Source organism: Chroicocephalus ridibundus, chromosome 6, assembly GCF_963924245.1.
Source record: "Chroicocephalus ridibundus chromosome 6, bChrRid1.1, whole genome shotgun sequence".
NCBI lineage: Eukaryota > Metazoa > Chordata > Aves > Charadriiformes > Laridae > Chroicocephalus > Chroicocephalus ridibundus.
The window spans coordinates 9,587,152-9,612,257 of record NC_086289.1 but is presented as its reverse complement, the minus strand read 5'-3'; the positions used below and the strand labels follow the sequence as shown (position 1 = coordinate 9,612,257).

The following is a 25,106-nucleotide window of genomic DNA, read 5'->3' as shown; positions in this document are numbered from 1 at the left end:
AACAAGAATGCCAAACACCTTTCCTCGAAGAACTGGGCTGCAAGTCACTTTCATTTCCATTACAGAGCTCTAACACATTAAAAATACAATAATAATCTTACAAACCTCTCCAGGCTCACATCACTTAACATTTTAGACTACACACATGGGGGCTGCATCACAGGGGAATCACCTGTCACTGTGGTGACAAGGAGCTGGTCTGAGAGGACTTGACAGGGACAGGTGGATGAGTATGGGTGCCACCAGCACACCCCTCAGTGCATTCAGCACCTCTTCCCCCCCATCCAGGGTCTGGAGATGGCTGGTCACAGGCCAGCCAGCCACATCTGCTATGCAGGGCAAGGAGACCCCTGTTGGGTCTGTTGCTCTTTATGCCTCACACATGCTTCCTTAAGCACAGGGAGAAAGTAGATTTTTAAAGAGCATCTTCACCAATGAGAGAAGACACTCTTTACTGTGGCCTGGCAGAAAAAAACCCACCCTGCCACACACCAAGATCATCCTTCAGAGCTTTAATAGCCTACCAGGAGTCAAGAGACCATGTCTTCCTATGCAGCTGGCCTTGCATCCCCATTTGCAGAGGCTGGGAAAGGAAAGCCATTCCCAGGAGACTTTCACAATCCCTCCTTCACTTCCCACCACGCGAGTCCAACAGCCTGAGCTCTTCCCATTCCACAGGTGCCACCCTGCCAGCCACCAGCCCTGGCCTCCCAGGCTCGCACCCCAACTGGCCCTGCACACTCCACCCGACCAGATTCCTGTGGCAGCTTCACCCTGCCTTTGAAACAGGAGGGACACCTCTCGTATCTGCCAGGTTACAGCTTGGATTAAAGCACATCCCTGCCTGTGTTTAAGGGAAAGAAACATTGCTGTTTGCTGATGCTTGCAACCTTCATTTCTTAAGTAATAGGAATGATCTTGTAGTCCTATTCCTCCTCCCAGAACACCAGTTTGTTGCTCAACAGCCCTCTTTGAGTCCATTCATCACTATCATTACAGCATTTCCCTGCACAAGTGCTCTGCCTGGCTAGTGGCAAGGATGAAGGCTCCCCATACCAGCCATGGCAGCAACAAGATATCCCCACCAGAACAGGCACATATCCCCTGTGCTTAATAATAACAGCTTACTTGCCTGCCTTCTCCACCTGCTCCTCAGGGCTCCCAGCTCCCACACGTTCTCCCCCAGCCCAGCCCTTCCTCTCCACCCGCCTCACCATCCCCAGGTGACTCCAGCCACCCCATCATGCTGGAGACACCTCCCACCCACTAAATGAGCTATTGCCATCACCTGCGGCTGCCCTGCAGAGCTGGAGATGCCTCCGTACCCTCATTAATGCACACCCACTCCCACGCGCGCACATTCGTTACCAGTAACACAAAAAGGACTGGCAAGGCTCCGCAATCAGTTGCACTTGCTATTCATTACACATGTGCAGAACACATCCCCGCTGCTCTGAGGGAGTAGTGTGCATATTTAAAAAGACAATATACAAAACATAGCTGAATCTTAATGAATCTACTCCTTTGCTACTAGAACTGAATGGAATTGTACAGACCTCACTAGGAAAAAAAACAAACCACGCAACAAAAAACTACACAGTATTTGACTTGTAATATAATCTTTAACATCACTTCTGCAGTATGTTACTATTGTGCTTATCAGGCCCATAAAGTATCGATTGTAAGGAGGAAAAGGATCAAAATGCAACAGGCAGCACAGTGCCAGCCCTGTCAGAATACTAAAGTACTTGCATAGTCAAAAAATACCCCAACAACCCAGTCCTGGCAAATATTAACTTCCCACAATATGATACCTTGACATATAAAGTCCCCACCAAAGAAGGATTAGGGAATAACGGCTATTAGCTTGACTGCATCTGCTGAGACCTAACCAAACCTTGCCAGTTTGACCATAACAAGTCCCAGTGGGGTCAGGCAGGAATATATTTGTCTAGTACCAAGTTCCCTGATTAAATGTTCAAGCTCCATACGGAGGACAGCGGTTACAAGAAGAGCCACATTTCCTCTCAACAGGTAACATTTACTGCAGACTTATTCTGTGCTACACCAGTGCTGGGTCCACCTCCTCCACCAGCACATCAGCAGGAGCAGAAATGGCAAAATGCCCGCATGCGCCCAACTGTCCCATGCCTGGGCACCTCGCCCCACCTCCTCCCTCCTCAGCTGGCAAGGAGCACTCGAGTTTGAGAAGTTTCCAAGAGCTGCCCATAGCGCTACAGATCCGAGATGAGCCATTCTGGGTGACAATGACCAAGGAGCAACGCACAGGAAGCGTCAGAGCCATTGATTGCGGGGAAATAAATGGGCCGTGGGTGACCACCAGCCCGGACGGGATCTGCCAGGGAGAAAGCAGGGAGGCAGCTCAGCTCCCCTCTCCATAACCACCAAACCCATTTGCATTTAGAAAACAGGACACTCAATGCCGTGCCTGTTAAAGCCGGGAGGGTGGGAAGTCCGCGCAGAGGGGCAATTTTGGAAGAAAGACGGAGCAGGCAACGTTAGCCAAATTCAGGGGCTTGCAGAAAACGAAACGAAACGCTGCTTTTAAGTGGCGAAAAAAAATCCCCAGATTGTGTAAAACGAGCCTCCCCGGCTCCTCCCTCGCTGCCCAGCGCCCGAGGCAGGTACAGGGGGATTTCACATCCCCACACCTTCCCCGGCCCCACTGACGGGCACCGCTTCCCCGACAGCCCCACTCGCTGGGACTCCGATCCCTGGCCCCACTCCCTGAGATCGCCTCCCCTTCAGGAGCTGGCTCCCCTCCCCACTTGCTGGCCACCTCCTCCTCTCCGGAGCCGGACAATCCCCCCAGAACTGAGCTCGGGCCCCACTCGCGGCGACCCCCTTCTCCGGGAGCTGACTCTCGGGAAACATCGCCCCCGGAGCGCCGCAGCCCGCCGCCGCCGCGCTTTCCCACGCGTGGGGACAGCAAGCCGCAGCGGCCCCGTGTCAGCGGGTCTGCCACCCCCCCCCCACAGACCCTTCCCCACCAACGCCGTGCCCCCCACGGCGGGCAGGACGGCATGGACCGCGGACACGCGCGGATCCCCGCCTCACCTTTGTATTTGTCCATGGGGACGGCAGCCCACCGGCTCCCGAGGGGCCCCGGGACGCAGCGCTACCTCCGCTCCGCTCCGCCGCCGCGCTCCTGTAGCCTCTTATTCCGGCGGCGGCGGATCCCCCGGCCGGGCCGAGCCGCCCCGCCCCGCCCGCCCCGCCCCGGAGCCGCGGAGCTGGCCGGGATCGGGGCTCCGGGGTGGGGAACGGGGACCCGGGTCCGGGATGGAGATGGAGGATCGGGGACCGGCCCCGAGTCTTGTCCCGCACGGCGCGGCACGGCACTGCTCCTCCCCGTCGGCGTGGGGCCGCTCCGGCTGCCGGCCCCTGGGAAAAGAGGAGGGTTAGGGCGGGTGACAGGAGGAGGAGGAAGATGAGGAGGAGGAGGGTGCCTGGGGCGCTGGGCTGAGGCCGGGGGGTGGCTCCTGGGGCCCCTTGCTGCTCCCCAGCGCTGGCGTCCCTGTGTCGAGGACGGTGCTTGGTTGCAGCAGGGCTTTGGGCACATTCAGAGAAAGGCCCTGGTCATCCCGGGAGAGCCGTGTGTGTTCCCGGTGGCAAGACCCCAGGCAGAGCCAGCCAGCGACCCACCTCCTGCCCCGCTCTGGGCCGGCGGACTGAAAAGTCAGGTTCTCCTTCCACCTTCCCAGGGCAGCTGCTGGTGGTAACCCCGAGCCAGTGAGTTTGCACTCTCCCTTTCCAGTGGCTTCACTAAGGCTTCCTGGTAGGAGCTGCCTCCTGGACAGAGCAGATCTCACAGGAAGATGTCCCTGGCCTTGGATTCCTGTAACGCTTTTCTTGCCCGACTCCCACCACCACAGACAGACCTAGTGTCCCCAAAGTGCTCAAATAATGACAAATGGAGAAGTGGGCATCCAGTCTTACCTCAACAGAAGGCATAGGTCCTGTCCCAAAGCCAATATTTTGGAGACACTGCAGAAAATTAATGTTTATATCAATAAGGAAAACAAGTTACAATAGACAAGGTACACAAGGATTATAGAGGAAGTTTTTCTCTTGAGAATTAAGGTTCAGCCATTAGTGTGGAGACAAGGGAGACATACCTGGCTATTACAAGGCCTTTCTGGCAAGAGGAGAGGCTGGGTGTCTGACCTGGACAGGCAGCTCCACTGTTCCCATGGAAAGAGATACAACCGTTACCCAGAAAATCAACAGCTCTCCTTGGGAGATGAAAAATAAGGATCCAGAAGTCAGCTCTGCATCACGCACTAGAGCCATATCCACTGGCTGTCTGTGTGAGGATCTAGTCCTCCTTCCACTGAAGGATGAAGGTCACACCAGGGTCACAGAAGGTCACACTGGTCTGAGGTTAATCCTCACCCCACTGCCTTGACCCTCACGGAACTCACAGGCTTTGGTGTCTGGGCAAAAGGGAGCTGGGGCCTGGCTTAAGGGGCACACTTTAACTTAGCTGAAGTGTGGACAGGAAGATGGTGGTGTGGCCTGCAATGGAAACGAACCTTTTCTTGCAGAGAGCTGAGGGGCAGATAGGTGGACTCCCCAAACCACACAGCCCCTTTGCACACTGACTCTTCTCTGTAAGACAAGCTCTTGGCCATCAACCCGCATCTACAGAGCCTGGAGTACTCGCAAATGTTAATTTCCACACGTCCATCTGAGTAAGGTGGCAGGGGGAGCATCACTGTTTCTGTGCGATAGCTGTGTCATGGTGTCAGCAAGGAGAAGGCAGTTAGACAAAGTCAACAAGAGGCTCACAGATACATACTTCCCAATTTTTGGGCCAGGCAGCACACAGGCCGTTGACATCTGTGGTCCAAGGCAGCCTTAGGAAATGTTAGTGCCATGTATGTAGAAAAAACCACCAAGCCTCCATCATATGGGCCTCCTCACATTTTCCGAATATATCCCTAAGCAGGCTTTTTTGGCTTACAAGGGAAGCGAGCTGCCGGGCTGGAAGAGCACTGTCCTGCCGCTCATCGGGTCCCTGCGTGCCCCCCCTGCCCCCCACCCTCCCAGGCTGCACTTGATGGGGGTGACACCTCCCAGAGGATCTGTGTGTCTGGTGGAACCGGAAAGTGACTTTTGCTGCATGGCAACTTGCCATACGAGAACAAGCACAGATAAAGGGCTATTGCCTCTCAAGGAAGCTGAAGCTGGAGCACGTCTCGTCTCTTGCCAGTACGTAACTACTGCACAAACAGACAGGCAAGCCGAACGCCTGAACCATCAGATCCAGCAAGCGGATAGCAGTCTTCAGTGACTGGAGAAAACACAGGTTAAATAAATATATCTGTCATGTAGGAATATTTCCCAACTTAGAGCTCTTTCCAGCTACCGTTTGGCTCTAGCTTTCAAGATCTAGCATGGTAAGCCCCACTCTTTTGAAGTGTGCCTGTATCTTGAAGCAGGTGAGTAGTCATTCTGAACTCAGCAAGACTAATTAAGGATAATACCAGTTAAAAAAACTAATTAAAGACGATTTGAAAGATCAAGACGTCAGATACCTGTGATTCCTGTCTTCGGGCCCCAGAGCCTTTCCATCCCCTGCTTGTCCTGTCCTTCCTCTCCTGGCTGTGATAAGGATGCTCTGGAATCCCAGGACTGCTGGCCAGCCCCATGGCAATTGCTGGGCAAGCAGCAATGAGACAAATACTAATGCCAGAGGAATACAAGTTCTTCCTGTTTGTCCCCTTCCTCTTCCAGTAGGAAGTACCTGAAATACTTTGGGATACTCTTTTTCAAACAGGCTGTTGTGTTCTGGGGATTAATAAAATGGAAATACTCAGACCCTGCTTAGTGCAAGGAATTAATATTCCCAGAGTTGGTGCTGAAGTCTGGATGTTTGCCACTTTGTTCAGCTAGAGCGAATACTTGCGTACTGGTTTTCCTGGTGGAGCTTCTTGAAGCTGATAAAATAACAGCCATCTACCTGTGTACCCATGTATTCCTTGCTTTTCCCCTGGTTATTATTAGTGATGATTATTATTAGGGATGACTCAGGCGTGACAAGCCCTGAGGGCCAAGCTCATCCTGTTCAAGCCTTTTCTTTTTCTATGTGGCTGACTTCTTACCCTTCACTGCAGAGGGTCATACTATAGATTACATGTTTTACTGGTTTTTTCCCCGCATATTCATGCTGTATTAACAGACAGTCTGACCACTAGGGAGATTATCACCTTTGGCTAAAGGTCTCAAGTACCACGCTGTGGCTTTCAACCAATGTGATTCTGCTTCTCTGGCCTTACATCCTGTCATTTTATCACTTTTGCTTCCTGTGAAGCAGAGTGATAAAGCACTTTTGCTCTGTGAAACAGAGAAGGAATCAAGTATAAATTTATAAGTCTCTAAACCAATCAAGTCTCTAAATCAAGTATAAATTTACAAGTCTCTCTCTAAATAATTGTAATCATTTGCTAAATACCTTGTGCAGAAGCGTGATCCCCTCTCTTTTATTCACTGGCAATGTTAAATGCTTTTCTTTTTTTTTCCCAGATATTGACACTAAGCAGGTGTACATTGCTTCATTAATATTATTGCTGTTACACTTACCTTTTGGCATCAGCGAAGTCTTTAATGTCTAAGATTCGTCTAAATCTTTGCTATGACTTTCTTCTCTTTGGTTGCACTTGACTTGCTCGTTCCCTGCTGTAAGCATGAGTCAAAGGCTGGTAAAAGCTACGGACGTCTCCATTGTGAAAGCTGGAGGGAATCCTCCCATGAGAGCTTGTGTGCAGGTGCCACCAACTTCAGAGAAGTTATGCTTGATGGAGGCTGTCAGGAAGAATCACACCTGACTTGGACTGTGCGGAGCTGCTCCCCGGGGTATCTTCTCCCAGATGTTGTTCATCACAACTGCAGCACTCCATAGTGGCTAGGCTTCTGCCCGTCTTCAGGGAAAATATTTCAGCTGGCAGAACAAAAGGTAGAAGTTTCCTCCATGCACGAAGGGTATCTATCGTTTCAAAGGGCTTTTCTTTCTCTCTTCCCCATACACTTATCAAGGCAATGAAAAGGAGTTTAGACCAAGCTCAGTCAGAAGTAAAATTAACCTGGTCTTGTTAAGCTCCTGAAAGATGTGGAGCCATGTCAAATACTCCATGTGTGCAGGCACCTGGAGGACAGCTGTCGAAAGAAGATGGCTTGGCAGCCTAAGGTTAGCAGTGAGGTGTGCTCAGATCAATGGTGGTGCACTGGTGTCCTCTTTTCCTCCAATTATCATCTCAGGTACTTGTTTAGATAAGGATGGAACGTGCCTGTGGACAGTCTATTTCAGAGCAGTTGACAAGAGAAATCTGAGCTGAGGTGGGTTTTGTGACAGCTGGACACCACTAACTGTCCTGATTCATATGGTCAGACTCCACATCCCGTGCCGAAACCCTGAGCCACCCAGGCCCCGGGAACACAGTTTTCTGAGAGGAGCCATCATAAATGACATTGCCACGTGGCTTGCTGCAGAAATGTGTTAAGGATCCCAGGATATCAACTCAGGAGCATGAGCAGCAATGAAACCTCTTTCCCCAAAAATAACCTTTATGGGTGCTTTATAGCAGACCAGACTAGTTCTTCAGTTCCAGGAAGGCACTGGGAGCCTGCCAGAGCTCAGTCAGTGAAGAAAGGTCTAGAAGAAACAGAGAGGCAGATGGGACACTCTCTGGGATAGCACGGTTGTTGCAAGCAAAACTGCTCGGTGGAAGAGGAGTGAGTACTCTGTTGGAGAACAGGACATAGATCTCCCACCTTACAAGATCTGCAAGCATCCTGTCTATGGGTGTCCCTTTGAGGTCTTCTTGTTTCCCTGTGAAGTGCTTCATGATTCTGTCCATAAAAGAGATGACCAAATTCTTCCCCAGCTTCAACTGGTCTCGCACTGGTGTTGCTCTGCTGACTTCTGTCCAGCCATTTCTGACTTTCACCGATGAAAGGCAAGACAATCAGCCCTAACACAAACAAACCCAGAGCTGTTTAGCTGCTCAGCTATACAAAAGCTTAGTGGCTGATACATTCCAGCAATGTTTTGGATTCCCTCAGACATTAACTGTTTCAAAAGAGCGTGGCTGGGAAGAGGGTGGCTGGAGGGAGGGGGGAATTTCCCATTAAGGACAGCAGGACCAGATGTCTTTTTGATGAGCTTCTCTTGGCTTCCCGTTCTTTGACATATCCTTTTCAGTTGTTGAGTCCAAACTGCTTCTAGACCAAATTACAGGGAGCTCTAATAGCACGAATTGTTTTCTTTCCCCCGACAGCTAGAGTACCTTCTTCTGGCCAAAGTATGAGACATGCTGACCAGACAGTGCGCTCAACAGCCAGGGCGATTTCTTCCTTGCATTTATTTTCCACTTCAGACCCTCTTCCTCCTCCAGAGAAGTCCCTCAGCTTTCCTTTGACAGCGTTCAACACAAGTAAAAAGTATTCTTTGTTCCCCCCCTCCAAACTCCACATGGGGATGCTCACACCAGCAGGCCTCATCAGGGATCAATACACGGTATTCCGGCATGTAACACTCACAGGACTTCAGCTTCCTATGAGTTTCTGATACAGATTTCTGACACATAACAAGCCATGATGCTAGTTTTTGAGGGGATTGGGTAGGAAATCATGGCTTTCAGCTGAACAAATATTAGAAATTTCATCCACACTTACGGATTTTACCAGTAAACTAATATTGATCAAAATCTCTCCCAAGCTGTTACAAAAAAACCTGGGTGGAGTATCAAGCTGTCAGTGGAGGACTCGCCGCGACAGAGCTGAACTCCTGCCACCTTTCAGCACCACTAAAACTTACCCGGGCGAGAGGAAAAACTAGTTCTAGCAAAATATGGGAAAACATTAATTTTTACATCATGCTACATTTTCACTGGGATTTGTTTAAGCCTCCCCCATCATCACGGCAAACTGTGGTCTGATGTCAACTGCGAGCTCACAGAAGGCCTTTTATTCTGGCATTTACCCAAAAAGGAGGTTTTTCCAGTCCGCAGCTTTTTCTTTAGGCCTAAACCACTTCTACTCAGCCAAAGTCAATAAGCAGAGCACACTTCTGAGGTCAGCGCTGCTGAAGTGGGAAAGGGAAAAGAAGGAGAACCTGTGGTCCATGCAGGAGAGCACCACAAACTGCAAGTTGTTTCAGTGGAGGCTAAGTACTATGGAGGAGTCCAAGTTTCCTCCCCAGCCCCCACGTCTGCTATTAATATTAGATCTCGGGGTATGTCAAACTACCGAAGTGGAAGTAACTACCAGGTAACAGCTCTCACCCAATGTCAGTCAAATCTTCAACTTTTTTTTTTTTCGTTCCTGTGAAAAGAGATTTAATTAAGAGCCAAGAAATCCGTCTCAATAAATACCAAAAAATGCAGTTTCCCTTTTCCCACGTAGACCCATGGAGCTGAATTTCTCCTGCCTTCCCGACTATCATTAAGTATTCCGTTTAAATAGGCCAGCTTCATGCCATCTATAATGAAGTTATAGTGTATTGCTCTGTTATGAATGATGAAGCTGTTGTGTCCTACGGGGAGAAAAATCGCTGTAATCCAACTTTCCTTTTGAAAAGGCCTAATGTATCCACATGAGATCTTCTGGCAGAGACAACTGAGAGAATATAAATAGAAGCTTAAAAGAAGAAGGAGGGGAAGGGGAAAATAACTCCAACAGGGCTGAGTAGCTGAAATTCACAAGTTTAATAGGAAGATGGATGACTGAAGAGCCTGTTCTGTGACACAATTAGGACTTTATGTAGGCCTTTTTCAATTATTTGTAGCTGACAAAATATCACACAAAGGCTGTTTCACACTGCAGGCCAGGTGCCCAGAAACGGGTTTTTTGGAGGGGGGGAGCAACTGGGAGAGTCGCCCAGGGGCACAGGCCACTAATGTCACCACCGGCTAAGTTAGGCAACCTAGGTGTGTCATCTCATGCACAAGAGGCAGGAGCAAAGTGTCCCGTAATGCCTGAGGACCCTGTACATCCAAGCCATCTTCTGCCCATCCCCAGGGAGCTCAGAGCTCCAGCCACAACAGACAATGTAGGGTGGGAGGTGACTATACAAGTGCACATGGTCCATCTTGGATGGCACCTTTCCGGTCTTCTCCACCGACAGATACAGTAAGGGGACATGTGGGTTCCTGCTACAGGAAGAGGTTTCTGCTAACAGTCAATTCTGAGTACTAATGTTATATCAAGAGATCCTGTCCAGGAGCCTGTTCAGTGCAGGTTCTGCCCCCTTCTTGCTTCTCACTGGCCACTCATCAAATACTGTTGTCGTGGTACTTTGTTCTCAGCAGAAACCTACCACAGTTCAACCACCAAGGAAGGTTGCTTGAAATAACCCGCCTGTGTCTGCACGCAGCGCTCACACTTTCATTTGTTTCAGTGCTGCAGCTTGAGGTGGTGACATACGGCAGAAGAGTGGTGGTGAGCTGGAGAGCAGTAATGGCTTTAGTACCTCCCATGAGACCTGCAGAACATCTTACCAAACCTTCACTTTCTAAGTGTCTTTAATTTGCTTTGGTTTACTCCATTCCACAGTGAGCTAATCTGACTAAAGACATTTTAATTCAGGCTGAAAATGCCCAGGGTGGGGGTTGATTAGTAAATTTAGTTTAGTTATTTTTGGGTGAACTTGCCTGGGTGTCCCCATGAGGAGAAGGCTAAGCTGAAACCCAGGACGTGTGGTGGGGCAGGGCCAAGCCTATGGGAGCAGACACAGACTGCTAGGAGTCTGCTAGACAAAGATAAAGCAGGGTAATGGACCTGTTCCTCCACATGTAACAATCTGATTGAGGAAAGAAGGAAAAGATAAGAAGAGGAGGGTTTGTGGGGAAAAGGAAGTCATGGGAATGACCCCACCCTTGACTCCAGAGGCAAGAGCAGAATGGGGGCAGCAGCAAGAGGCAGGGATCCTTTGGGCAGCATTAGCCCTTACTAGGGCAAGATTGTCTCCAGGGAGATGCCTTCCCGAAGGCTCATTCTTGACTCCAGTCTTCAATGAATGGTTTCCAAGTTCCTTTGAAGACCCAGGTGGCAGGAAAGTGGCATAGGACAGAGCCCTCCCTCTGCCCACAGTCATGGTGGCTCAGGGCAGTCTTCCACCATGGCCTCCATATGGTCTGCCTGGCCCTCAGCAGACCTGGAACGGCCAGGGCTGCCTGGCAGGACAGCAGCCGCGGTGACTTCAGCTTATGTCTCTAGGGACCTGCACTGCTAGAGGTGTTTTCAAGTTGCTTAAAAACATGTTGCCACTGAATGGCAATGCCTTCCCTCACCCCTTCCCTTGTGCCGGCACTAGTGACAGGCTGGCTGCACGTGGAGGCTGGCTGGCTTGCTGATATGAGTAAAAGCTACTCATTTTTTCCTCACAGCGTCAGTTTTTCAGCTAGCTTTTCCCTCCACTCAGATGGGCAATTTGCCTACCCTGGTGGTAACTCCATTGTTGCTTGAGCTGGCAGAACACAGGAAAATTCTCCAGAGGGTCCTCTGCTGGGATCGCTCCCGAGGGACAAAGAGCACAAACGCACTTTTCAGGAAGCTGAACAATTAGTTAGTTACGGAAAAACCAAACCTTGAGTGCCAAGAGTTCAGGCAACATCAGAGCATTGAAGCGGCGTGCTCGGGGCTGCCTGAGCACCATGGCAGACCATTTAGATGATCCAATATTTACTGGCCTCGGCAGAAGTTTACTTTCAGTTACCTACTGTTGTTTCACGAACCTGGCCAGTAAGAGGATTAAACCTTTATTTTTCTTTTTTGGAAGGGGGGCAGGTAGAGGAAACGGCAAAAGCCACAAAACTCACACTTTTAAATGATTCAAACTATCAAACACTGGCTTTCCTCCTCCCACAATATCCATGCTCTTAAATGCATCATTGCAAGGGGAATTATTCATGTAGCCGCATTGATAAATCTTACTGCAGTCCTTTATATTGCATTCCTCATTCATCTAGCTGGGGCTCCTCTGTAAACGATAATTAGGGTAAGAGCTGAGACACCACAGAGTTTGCTCCTGGCAGTCATTTAACATCCAGCACGGGATCAAGGCTGTAAAGCAGGCATTTCTCAGCAGCAGTTCATTCATTGTAAAACCTGTTTCAATTATTAGCTTGTCTCCTGTTTCACAGCAAACACTTAGGTTCACTTAAAGACCTTAAAGCATTTGTCAATGAATTCCTTGAATGGGCTCAGCTGCATTTTGTTTTCTCTGCAGTATCCAGCCTAAATCCAGAAGAATCAGCCAAGGGGAGCACTGTTCCCTCTGGCAGCCTTACTGGGCTAGTCTGGAAGTGAGGGTTGGTTCTACCCCCAACTCTCCTCTCCAATACCTGGTGCTATGGGGCCAGGGACAGCCCAAATAATAGCAAATAAGCACCAGATCTACTCCCAAGCATGATGTGGAGACATCCACCAGCACAGTCAGGCTCCAAGTCAGTCAGCTCCCGCCAGACCTGACTTGCCTTTTGACGGTTCTTCACTGGGCTACCTGGGGATGCAGTATTAATTTACATCCAGCCCCCTACTCTTGCCAGCTGAAGACTGGGAATTTCACTAAGGGAAATCTGTGGAGACTGTCTTCTCCAGACTTCCAAACAGTGTTGCTCCAGTTTTAGCAAAGACATCGTAACACCCACCAAGACACAAGTGCCCAGCAGAGGCTCTCTCCCATCTTCGGCTCCGGACGTTAATCTAGCGCAGACTGTACGGGTCTCAGGGCTCAACCCGTTCTCCCTCCCCCTCAACACCCATACAGTTATACCCGTCTTAATTGACTTCTTAGTAACAGAAGGTGCGACGGTGCTGCTGGAATTGAAGGAGCTACAGGAGGGCGACCACCTGCCCTCTCTGCCATGGACTTGAGCCTGTGATTTCACGATACAAAGTGAGCAACATCCCTCGCAGTTTAACGTGTTCTGTTCTCACTCTTTCTTCAGACCCAGTTGTCCACTTGTGCCCACCCCATTTTTCATGCCAGCACAACTGCTTTGTGAGGCCACTGCTTAAATTGAAGCAGGGAACTGACTCCACTTAAAAAGAAAAAAAAACCCAACTCTATGCAATGAAATAAAAAGTAAAAAATGTTTTTTTAAGCAGGATCAGTTCCCGAATGTCACTGAGAGCGACCCCACAAGCAGTCATGCTGACATATCTGATGGCAGGAAAAAGCTGTGGGGGCGTGGGAATACCTTAAGCTCGCTGAACAGCCGCCCAGTGCTTTGTCTTGTGAAATCACAGCCCGAGGAGCGACTGCGCTGTGCCGTTTCCCTGCTCCCCCTCTCTTCCTTTCCCCTGAACCTTTGGGCTCCCATCTCTACCACGACTACTACATCCAGTCCGGGGTGTACATTTTAATCTGCAGTGTGTATATAAAAGAGAGCTGGAACCAGTGGCTGTCTGAGACCCACCTGACCTTTGGACGTACAGCAAACTTCCTGTTCCAGTGCTGCCGGCTCTTTAATCTCCCAGTCCTTACAAAATAAAAGTAAGCCTATGTGAAAAAATGCTTTGTAATGGGAACTCCTGGAACAACTTTTCTCTCTCGCCCTCTGACTGAGCCATAGAAAACAGTAAATATCTCTCCCAAGAGTCCTTTTTTTACAATAGCAAAATGGCAGGCAAAACTGAAGTTTAATTTCCCAGACTTGGACTCGGCAGCAGACAGGCACAAAAGCTACAGAAAAATAAAACCGCAAGGGGAAAACCCCCACTCTTGTTCATTCAGAGTTTGGGGAGATTCTTGGTAGGGAACAAGCTGCTTCTGACAGCAGAGCAAGTCACACTTGGGAACTGGGTCTCTCTTTGCAGGAGGAAGTGGTCTTGGGCTATATACTTGACAGCAAATTAGCATTGACATTTGACTTGTTTTGATCTGAGCTATTTACAGTGGTATTATCTGTGTATTTTTGACATGCTGTGAAGATTCCCATTGCCAGATGCCTTGGGATGGCTGTAGGATGCAGTGCATTCCACAGTCATTACTCAGGGGTCATAAACCTCACATTATTTGTGGGGAGGAGGGGAGCAGGGGAAAACGGTCTAACAATTAAAAAAAAAAATGAAAAGAAAAAAGAAACCCTGGACTTAGATTTCACTGGCCTTGTGTATTTAACTGAAGGGAAATTAAAAATGCACTTAGGCTGGCTGTCACTGTCCCACTGTGGAGCTGATGACTGGAATGGATCCTCGTGAATTTGCTCTACACATAGGAGCGCATTTATGGCAATAATATTCCCAACTGCTCTGGGCTGGAGTGGCCGTAACGGAGCAACCGCGCCACTAAACTGCTGGGTCAAAGATCCCCAGCTGGGGAAGTGCTGCTTAGGACCTCCAGAGCGTGGGCTGGCAGGACATGTCCTAGGGCTGGCACCACAAGGTGACTGTCACTACAGGGAAGGAGCCGAGACTCAGGCAGTGGATTTTCAAGAGTAAGTGAGACTGATTCAAAAGGGAAACTTCAGTTTTTTCTGTTCTATGGTTGGGAAACTTTTTAGAAAATTTCCAGCATCAACAGATAGACCTCCACTTGTGTAAGCAGATACTCCATGCAGAGACCTTCCCTGCTCCCTACCTGAGTGGAGATGCCCAGGGAGGCTACCGGCAGATGCCCAGAGAGCACCTAACATGGAACGGCTTGGGGGCTGCAGGCAGGTGGGGAGCAATGTCCTGCCCTGCTGAGCAGTGAGGAAACATCTCCCTGATGTCCACGGGAAGGGGAACTAAACAGTGCAAACTTTTTTGAAGAAAGGCCGCACTTAGATTCTATGTTTGCCTTCCAGATGAACAGGCAGGCATTTAAAACCATCACTGTGTCTTCCTAACTCTTCTCTGGCTCAGGTTTGCCCAGCACTTCCCACCGTTAATGTGCACAGCACCATGTGCTATCAACTGGGGTTTGCTCACAAGAGGAAACAGTTTCCTTAAACCCCTGAAGTTTCCCGGTGCTAGAAAGAAGAGGATAGAAAATGGGGTTTTATGTTCTCATTCATACTTGGTCTGACAGCAATGAAGGCTGTGAAGTGGCTGGGCAAGAAATGCCTATAAACATGGAGGGAACAGAGAAACAAGGGATACTGGAACACGTGCTGACCTGCCGAAGTCCATGGGCCTACATGCCTGTTGAAAATTAGACCATTAAATGTTCAAAGCAGGGGTCATCTCCACCCTATACTTACCAACAGTCCAGTTCAGGATTGGGGCTCTTCCAGCTAGGCGCTACAGCAATACAGATAACAAAAAACTTGGGTTTAAATATTTTGCTTCAGTGTGCTTCTGCCCCTCACCGTGTCATATTTCCAGCAGCTGCAATGGATGAATGTGATTTTCTGACTTTGATTTGATTTTGTCCCGCCTACAGCAAAAGTACAATCTCTGGAGTAAGCCATCCAAAGAAAGGAAGCATCTAACTGCCTCCAAGTAGCTTTGGTGGATTTGCCCACAGAAAAGTTTCTCTTGTGTAAGTTCCAGCACAAACATAACACAACAAAAATCTAGGCATGGCCTGGGAAGGGAAGATATGAACTTTCCTAACAGCTAACTTCATGGTGGTGTTGAATTCCCCACCTCTGTCTCTCCAAGCAGGAACCTGAGACTCAATCCTTACATATACCCAATGCAGTACACTGAAGTAAAACCCTGGGGGAGACTCCACCTTCGTTCCGAGAGAGAACCTGTGTAAACTATCAAGGTAGGGCAAGGCAGGGATGAGTCTCAGAGGGCTGAGGAGTGGAAGAGATGGGGAACGTGTTATCTGCAGGGCACAGATCTCGATGCTGCAGGGGCTTTCTGTAGGCTCGAGGACGCTGTGCAGGATGAGCGCTGCATCGTTCCTGCCCTTGAACGGAGGGCTACAGCTCAGATGATCAACTGCCTGAAGCAAGATTCTTTCCCACCCCCTTTAAGGTTTTTTTTTTAGGATTGATTCCCAGTGGCTTCACTTCAAATAGTAACACCACCACACCTCCCTCCCCTTTAACAAACAAGCCCAGAGGCCAATCCTAATGAGGCTCCAGCTCTGGTTGCTGCAGGTCCCATAATTGCAGGAGGCTCAAATTAATTCAGGGAAGATGTTCGGCAGGTCATCTAGAGAGCTGTGTATGAGTGCCTTCTTTTCCAGGGGATATCTACATGCAATAACGAGTGAAGTCCCTTGACATGTCTGCCTTCTGAGGCACTGACAGGAATTGCTAGAGATTCCTCTGAGGTGCACTGTGCTTAATTCTGCTCCCACTACAGTCTGCTGGGGACTCGGGCATTCAGCACATTCATAGGTGTTTTATAGCCCTATTTCCTTGAATGGCATTGTCCTCTACTCTCTACACCCCAACCAAGGCTGGGCGGGTTACAACTCCAGGTAATTAAGCAAAGACTTAACTAAGACACATAAATATCTTTTCAAGTTGGGGACTAAAATTTTAGCTAGACTTGCAAGGATAAAGAAAGGAAACCATTTAGCCTGTGAAGCTGATCTAACAGCATGACCCAGTTGACCTTGCTGATATCTCAGCTCCTTTTAAACCACAAATTGACCACATAAAATTAACACTCCTATGTGGTTTGTATGAATGTCTATTTCTAGTGGCTTAGTTACAGGAAGCCTGGTGCGCATTTTCAAACCTTTTATCATAAATTTCACTGGAGCTGTGTAACCGTTCATCTGTCTTGTTCTGGTCATTCATGCCTCACCCCTCTCTCTCTCTCTCTCTCGAAAGCACATCCTGTTTTGTGAGAAGACTTTGATATAATTCTGCAAGATGAAAAAAAAACCACAAATAAATGAGGCAACATGAATCCAGCGATTAAGAATAAAGCTCCAAACTTTATTCATTGACTTGAGTACAACAGTGATGCAGATTACAGTGGCACAGGAGTGCAATATGTGCTGTTTGCGGTATGACAGTGGAAACACTAATTGTACAGAACGGCAACCCAGCTCAACTTTTCATTATGCATACAAGCAGACTTACTGTACAGACAAGACATTGATTCACTTTTACAGAGACTCAGAAAGAGAGCTGTCTCACAGATGAATGGAAAACACAGGGACACCTCCCCAAAACGCTGGTTTGTAACGTGTGGAAGGAGGAGAAAACAAGAATAAAATAATAAAAAATCCTATTGCCAAAATCTACTGATTTGAAGGAAAATACACCTTTGAAAAATTAGTTTCAGTTTCCAAAGCTTAAAAAAAAAGCTCCCAGCTGTAAGGCCCCCTTACAGGAAGAGTTGTCAGCAATGACCAAGCCACACTGCTTGGACAGGACTGAGCCGGTAGTGGCATACAGAGCTCACTGCTGTGAGCATACACAGCAGCCAGAGGCTTTCCTGGTCTAGCCAGCCGAGAAAGGGCCTGCTCCAAAGCGTGTGGGATGTCAGTGAGAGGTTCCACTGATTTCAGTGGGTTTGCATCTGGGGGGGAAGTGCTTTCTGAAAGGTGCAGAGTGACAAAAGCCCAGGCAAGTGTCCAGAGGGACCTGTCAAAGCGCCTAAGGGAGCTAGAGACTCAGCCTGGTAAGGCACCGCTGGAATTCCCATAGCTGCTTCTGCTGCTTGAAATACTTAATTTCCTAACACCTAGGAGCAAGGTCCGGTGGGCCTCAGCTTTGCAAGTCCTGGGACCAACACTTGTGTTAACTGTGGCGATCCTGATAGAACAGGTTACTGTTTGCCTTCAGTCATCTCTTTTCACCTCAAAAGAAAGATAGCAATACACGTGGAAGGATTACCTCTTCACTTGGACAAGCGTTATTTAGCAAATCATTAGCAGAAATTTATTTCCCTGTTAGAAGCCCTCTGGGCAACAAATAATTTATTTTGCATACAGGCAAACAACATTAATGGCCAATTATATTCCCACTTCCTGCACTGATGCTTACATTAAAATTAATAATACTTATTCTCTCCCTGCCAAATGCACGCATCACATAGCTCCTGCCAGCAGAGCTGTCGGACTAAAAACTCTGTATCTTTGCATTGTGATAGAGTTTTTTTTGTTTCTTATTTTACCAAGCACAAAAGAGGTGTGTGGGAGGAATCACACGGCAAAACTCACCAGGCAGAGCAGTCCTGCAACCCACAGCAATAAGTTACACTAAAAGAGAAAGGTGCATTGTACTACTATCACAGTGCTCAGAAGCTCTCTCTAGCTCTTCATTACGCAGCAATGGGGTAAAAACATACCACATATTGTCAAAACCAGCCCCTGCTATGCGTCTACCTTGAAGACTATGCTGGACTCCAGCAGGTGTGTTGACAGGGCCAAAAAGTTTGACAGGGCACAAACTGGACCATGACCTGGGGCTACCTGAATGGGGATGGGGGCTGTGGAGTCATCCCTAAGGGTCTCTCTGACATGGAAAGATGACTGGCATTTCAGGACAGATTAGTTGATTTTCTTGTTTCCTGCACATGTTTTATTGCATCAGCATTATCATTAATTGGTATTTTTTACTGCCATAGGTAACTTCCAGGATGTGGACATCCTCCTCCACAAATACATTCCAAAGAAACGCAATGAATCATAGAGTGGGAGCAAGGCCGGTTTCCATTTCGTCTGTTCTACAAGGCTACGGCCCAAATATGCCAAGATCTCCCCCTAAGTCAGGATGAGCCAAGATAAGTCATTCCAAGATGAGTTTAGGGGATGTTCATATTTTGGGGGGTTTGGGGGTTAATTTTTCTGTCACTTGTAATGGCTTTATACCATTAATTTCAGCGTAGATGCTCATAAGCTGGGGGCTCCAAACTTGACTTCCCCAATTTGAAATAAGTACCACAGGCTCATACCTGCGTTTTCTTCTAAGTCCGCTGAACACCACCGTGGCAAACCCTGGAGAAATCGAACTTATGCCAGCCCTTCTTCCCAGAACTTAACCCTTCTCCATGCATCGCTATTACCTGACATGGCATAAATACACTAGGAGGAGTATGGCTTGCAAGGATGTGCTTTCCCTTTAAAATGTGTCTAATTTCAGCGTAACAGACTTTTTAGAAAAGTTTTGCAAGGGTCCTGGTGACCTCCCCTGAACAGCAGGACGTCTGAACTGCATGGCTGAGAAAGGATTTCTGAATCGCAACAGGGAAAGGGCAGAGAGCACTTCAGTGCTGGGCCCAAGGACTTTGGACTAGAGGGCTTTGTGAGAAGAGATGACACCTTTGCAGAAGTAAAAGCACTTCCGGAGCCACAGAGCTAGCTTGTCCCACATACAGCTATTAAGAAACTTACTGTTTTCCTAGTCTAACCTTTCACAGCACGCTGCAGCTACGTCCACAACGCATCACAAACCATACATAATGAAAGGCTACTAATGAAACTGAAAACAAGTACGTTTCTGAGATGCCACTAAAACCTGTCTTAAATGACACCAGCATGAGATGATAACAAACAACTACGGGGAAAAAAAGAAAAAAGAAATTCTGGGAGCAAACTTCATAAGAACTTACTTTTCCAGTTGTACAGAAAGTTTAGCAGGTTTGGGATAGGAAACTGGCAGAGTTGAGATGCTACATTCAGGTTCCTGAACTGAGGCCACAATAGATCACATTGCTTCATTGAGAAATAGTGGACAGTTTAGTAATTCCCAAATCTGCTCTTCCAGTTGGCTTAATTCTACTGTCTTAAGAGATGATAAACAACATATTTATTTCAGTGTATTTATTTCAGCTTCTGACTTGCAGTAGGCTGGAACTTACGCTAAGTTAAGGCACGAGTATAGAGGGTATGGCCAGCTGTTCCCACTGTAACGCAGAACAGTTCTCTAGTTGTTCATACGGAAATTATCAGACCAGTATCTGGAGAGGGCACAAGACCCAGGAAGTCAGATCTCTGCATTCCCCATTAGTACGAAGACTACTGCACAGGGTATTACCCTTCCAGCTCAGCACTGCCAGGGATGGCTGCTGCAAGTGTTCACATACGCCTGAGGAAGCCTTTTAGATGATATCACTTGTGGCCAACCTGGCACTTCCATGATGTGGGAAACTGACCCTGCCTTTTGCACACTCAATACATCACAGATAGCCACAAGCCCCGCAGATACAAGCACGTATGCAAGTGACAACCTTCGTAACTTAATGACCGCTATCTAGTCAACACTACACACTAACTGGAAATTCCAGGTTAACTACTCACATAGTATCTCAACTCCAAATGGGGAGTGTGGGTGCTACACGTGCACCTGTGTTTGAGAACCTGCATGTGTACATAAGCCCATTTTGCACACGTGTGGTTATTTAGCAACGTTTTGACAGGTCTTTGCTCTTACATCACTCCTAAAGCAGAAAAGGGGAAAAAACAAGACAAAAGCACCCAGTTTGCAGTCCTCCTGGCCATGACATTCTGTTGACAGCACTGAGTGTGATGGGACTTTATCAGAAGCTCAAACGCCTTGCAGGAGATAGAAGGACATAAGCATGTACTTAAGGCATATTCATAGAATCACAGAATGGTTTGGGTTGGAAGGGACCTTTAAAGAACACAGTCCAATCCCTGACATGTCTCCAAAGAGTATTAAAGAGGGGAATTACAAAGAACTGCCCAAGAAAATACTATCCTATTGATACTAGGAAAATGATTCATTGCTTACAAAGAAAATTCCTCCTGGGGTTACATTTCTGTTTTTATTAGGTGGGAAGGGCAGATGAAAGAATAGAAAATGTTGCAGTGACAATCGCTACCAGCCCACTGCAGAAAACACCTCCCCACCCCCCGCGGCTCAACGTGGGTTTTATGGACAGGTGATCTCCTGGGGTGTGTCTACATGTAGATGGTTGGGGTAGTTAAGGGGAATTAACTATAGGCATGAAATTGAAGCTCAGAAAACCCTTCACATTCTCAATCAGAAATAAAGCAGTATTAAGTCTAGTGCAGAGGACTGTGAACTGACTGACTGTGTTCCACGCCAGTGAGATGTGAACCAGCAGTGGCCCAATTGTTTCTGCAGAATTTAAGCTGGCTTCTTTTCATTCCTTCCCAAGCTACAACTGCAGCTTTAAATTCTCAGATGATGAGGCAGATAAAAATTACCCTGTCATTCTTCACAGGCTAGGAGGCTGGGTTCTTTTTCTTTTTTTTTAAACTTTTTTTTCTTTTTTTTTTTTCTTCTTTTTTTTTTTTTTTGGAGAGGAGGGAGAGGAGAGAAAACAAGCTGGCTTAGTCATTTCTGAAATGACTGGGTAGCGTATTCATATATGCTGTGAGAAGTTCAACAGTAATCTAGAGATGGGGATAGAAAAATGCAGACTGGCAGCTCACATCCTTGAGAGAGCAAGTCTTCGGATCAAAAAGGTTTATTGTCAAGGTGACTTGCGCTAAAAGACTCATAATACCTGCTACGTCTGAGAGGCAGCAACACAGTATTGTCTATAGGAGGTGGGCTGACAAAATTTGGAGAATTTTAGTATTTTAAATGCATTAAAACTCAAGTGTTCATTTCAAAGTTAAGCCACACCTTGTGGGTGACAAACACTGAATTTCTGAGATTCCAGCATTCAGAATGCCTGTGACTGTAAAACACTGCTCTTCTTTCTTCATATGGATTTGGTTTCAGCAGTCACTCAAAAATGCATCTCAAACTGCCAGCGCACCTAACATTCCCATTTACTTCTCAGTGTTCCTCTAAAACCCTTTCAGATGCGTGTTCTGAAAAATGAAGTAAAACATGTTGAACTAATCCTTGCTGCAATCCCAGTAAAGTCCAGAGAGCTTACTCACAATCGCGTGTGTCACAGCGTTCGCTGAGGACGTTCGCTGAGGACTTCTGTTCAGTGGGGACTGTGATACCAGACCTGCATGGTGGCATATTCTCCAGCTTGTCCCATAGACTCACCATTCCTTTAGCTCTAGGGACATGGAGCAGCAAGGGCTGACCCCTTGTATCTGTCTCTCATAAACTGAATCTTCAACTCTGATTTTATCAAAGGAACCACCGTGATCTCTTGCAACAGGACTTCCTAAACCAGCAAAGAGGAGGCAGGATTTGGGCTGTCCTGCACATTTCATGGTGAAATGCCATTTGGTGATATAGAGAACTCAACGCAGTGACACTGAATCTCACAACTACATAGGAGTGTTTCCCCTTCCTGACTTCCAGATTTTAACACCGATGTCTCATATAACAGAAAATACAAAGGTTCTGATGTCTCCAGTGCCAAAAGTTTCTGCATTAAAAATGAAACCTTGATATTCTTTGACAGACACAGAACCTAAATGACCCTCTCCCGTATGAGGAGACGGGCTCATAAGTGCAGTATGCATTGGCAGTTAAGCACCAAGGAAGAGAAAAAGCTGACCTTGCAGCCACAATGCATTCATTCAGTTACTTTGGTGCTCATGTCCTCCTCTGTATAGGACTTGCCCAGAAGCAGTTAAGGTATATACAGGCAGTTTTTTATGCTGCAGCATATTGGAAGAAGACTGAAAGCAATAAGGAGTTCAATGCAGCTCAGAAACTGTCTTGCATGATTACTCTGTCTTCAAAAACCAAGTCAGGCACAAAGGGAAATAAAAATAACCAAGGCTGGAGCTTAGATGCTTCAAGAGAGGAAAAAAAAAAGTCTGTGCCCTCTTTTCCAAGCACAAGTGAAAAACTACATTAACTAAAAAGAGTGCTTGGCCCCATGCACTGTGCCATATTGACAACAGCAACTGCAATTTAATCAAAAAGCCTCTATTGGCAGAGCATGGCACCTTGATGGTACCTTTTAATTCATAAACATTCCTCCCACAGAGGGATGCATTTGTGTGTTAGCTTGCAGAGAACCATTTCCCTGCTGATGTAAAATCCTACAACTCCCCTGCAGTCTGATGAGCTGTACTAGTAAGTACTAGCAGGGAGTCTGCCCCGAAATCTCTGGGTGCGAACCAGGGCACACTTAAAAAAGCATTTTCTCACTCTGTCACCCCCACCCCCATCCACCCATCTCCTGGACTAAATTACAAGAAAACTGACTCTTCTCCATCGTTCCCATTACTTAAGTGATCCTAAATTATCCAAATGACTGGTTAAGATCCAGCCTTATTAATTCAAGCAGAAAGTGTGGAAGAGGGAAGACTGACAACAGACACAGCAATTCACTTCCTATATCCTAGCAAATATATACAAGGAGTCCATTTTCCAGAAATTCAACTGGTATGTACTGAAAGTGAGCGGAGCGCCCACCTTTGCAGATTGTATCACACGAAGAAGATGCCATTTCAAAAGAGTGCCAATTAAGAAATAATTGTGTGAAAGACTTAATGTGACCATGTGGATATGTTACAAAGGGCTTCTCCTTCACTACAGAGCATCTCTCTTCCTCTCCATATATATACACATGTATACACATACATACACGCACACACAGATAGATGGATAGATATAAATACATGTGCGCACACACGCAGACACGCATACATATATATATATTTTATATATATATATATATATTCTTTTCCAGTTCTTGGAGTGGTTACAACTACTTTAGTCTACAAGGCATCCTAAGGGCACTTCCTGGCTCTAGCAATAAAGTCCATCGTATTGTGGAGAGAAGTAAAGGGAATATCGAGGGAGAAGAACAGAACAGTTTCCTATCTTGTATAATATCATGTAACAGGTCAACACCTCTGAAAACTATCACCGTTGTTTCTGAGCCCAGATATTTTCCCTCTGTGTTCCAGGAGGGCAAATGTTCGTCTTGTTCAATTGCTGTGTACAGAGGTGCCACTATGCGATTTTCCCTTTTTGGTGGATAAGTAGTTGCTTCCAAATAGTTTGGACTGTATGATACAATATCCTATGCATCATTTTTTGTTGGTTTGTTTAAAGGGAGATTAAAAGAGTTTTGCTTTTTTCTTCATGTCGTTGCGTCTCCAGAGAGGTAACTTGTCAAACTCCTGTATCGTCATGCCAAATATTTCTTGAAAAACTTCAGGAGCTAAGTGACGCTTTAAAAAAAAAAGGGGGGGGGGGGGGGGGAGAAAAAAAAAAAAAAGGAGAAAAGGCAATGGTCAGTCAAAGCCAAAGAGACACAAGAAGAGACAGGAGTGCCTTAGGGATTTCATGTCACTGCGTAAGAGCCATTGCAGAAAATAATAAAGCTTTGGCAGAACACATATCCAAATCCTCATGAACTCGGGTGCGCAGTGAATCAATAACATTTTGCAATTTGTTAAGTCTGAGAAGTTTACAAAGGAAACCAGGAGAACTATTTCAGTTGCTGAGTAAGCAAGAGACAGAAAAATGATTTGTCTGAAGCGAGCCAGCAAGCAGTGACAGATCAGAGAACAGAACCAGCTCCTGCACGCCCCTGTGCCAGGCTTTAGCCAGTCACCTCCGCCTATATAGGAACGTTCGCCCAGACAGCGGGTTTCAGGAGAGCTTTGCAGAAAGGCTGCAGGTTGACATGCTACATTTGAAGTTCTGAGAAGGATGATGTCTGCCCAGACTAACTGTCCAGCACATTTCTCTACTGCCAATGAAACATTTTTTGGTGCTGTCTTGTGCACAAGTTACTTCTTGTTCAGCTGCTTTCGAGTGCACTGGATGGGGAAAGTGTCTCCCTCTGACACTAATGTAACACAGCATTGAATTCTGATCAGTGATCACGTATCTACTAGTCTAAAAATATGCATAAATGGTTACTTACCCAAATTTTTATGGCCCCTTCCATTTATCTCCACGGAAGAATAACTAACTACGAATGACTTACTTAAACATCCCCAGCCTTTCACTGGGTGCTTAAGTCTTTCTAATCCACAAAGCTGTAAACAATTTTTATTTGTTGGCAGAGATTTAAATCCTTATATTTTTGGATATCGGCCAACTCACAGGACTCATGGAGGAGTTAAAGAAAGTTAGACTTTTGGTCCTCAAGGATGGCTGACACTGACTCTTAGCTAAAAAATGATCCAAGATCAAACAAAGTATTGCTCCATTCCAATATGGATCCTACGACTACGAAACACTTCACCAATTTTTGGGCTTTTTACCCATTTCAAAGTATATATTAACAGAGATGTGGGACTCCTGGCCCAGCACTGTTTGTGGAGATGCAGCTGTTGCACTCCTCCTTCCCTGCTTAGTGCTGAGAAATCT

The 25,106-nt window shown here is 47.1% G+C and overlaps 2 protein-coding genes across 7 annotated transcripts in view; both read right to left on the bottom strand.

The window, feature by feature from the left end:
* The window catches only part of AFAP1L2 (actin filament associated protein 1 like 2), a 71,474-nt gene extending 67,855 nt beyond the window's left edge, over positions 1 to 3,619 (bottom strand). For 5 of the 6 annotated variants that reach the window (XM_063338205.1, XM_063338207.1, XM_063338208.1 and 2 more), the window contains exon 1: positions 3,079 to 3,618. In XM_063338205.1, the coding sequence (XP_063194275.1) occupies positions 3,079 to 3,094 (16 nt within the window). In that variant the 5' untranslated portion in view covers positions 3,095 to 3,618. Of the gene's footprint in view, positions 1 to 3,078 lie in introns of all 6 variants that reach the window. The other variant, XM_063338206.1, reaches the window with a different exon arrangement.
* Positions 3,620 to 16,824: 13,205 nt separating this feature from the next.
* ABLIM1 (actin binding LIM protein 1) overlaps positions 16,825 to 25,106 on the bottom strand; it is a 211,983-nt gene continuing 203,701 nt past the window's right edge. Inside the window, exon 24 of the mRNA XM_063340172.1 lies at positions 16,825 to 23,956. Coding sequence (XP_063196242.1) covers positions 23,843 to 23,956 — 114 coding nt within the window. The 3' untranslated portion in view covers positions 16,825 to 23,842. The remainder of the gene's footprint in view (positions 23,957 to 25,106) is intronic.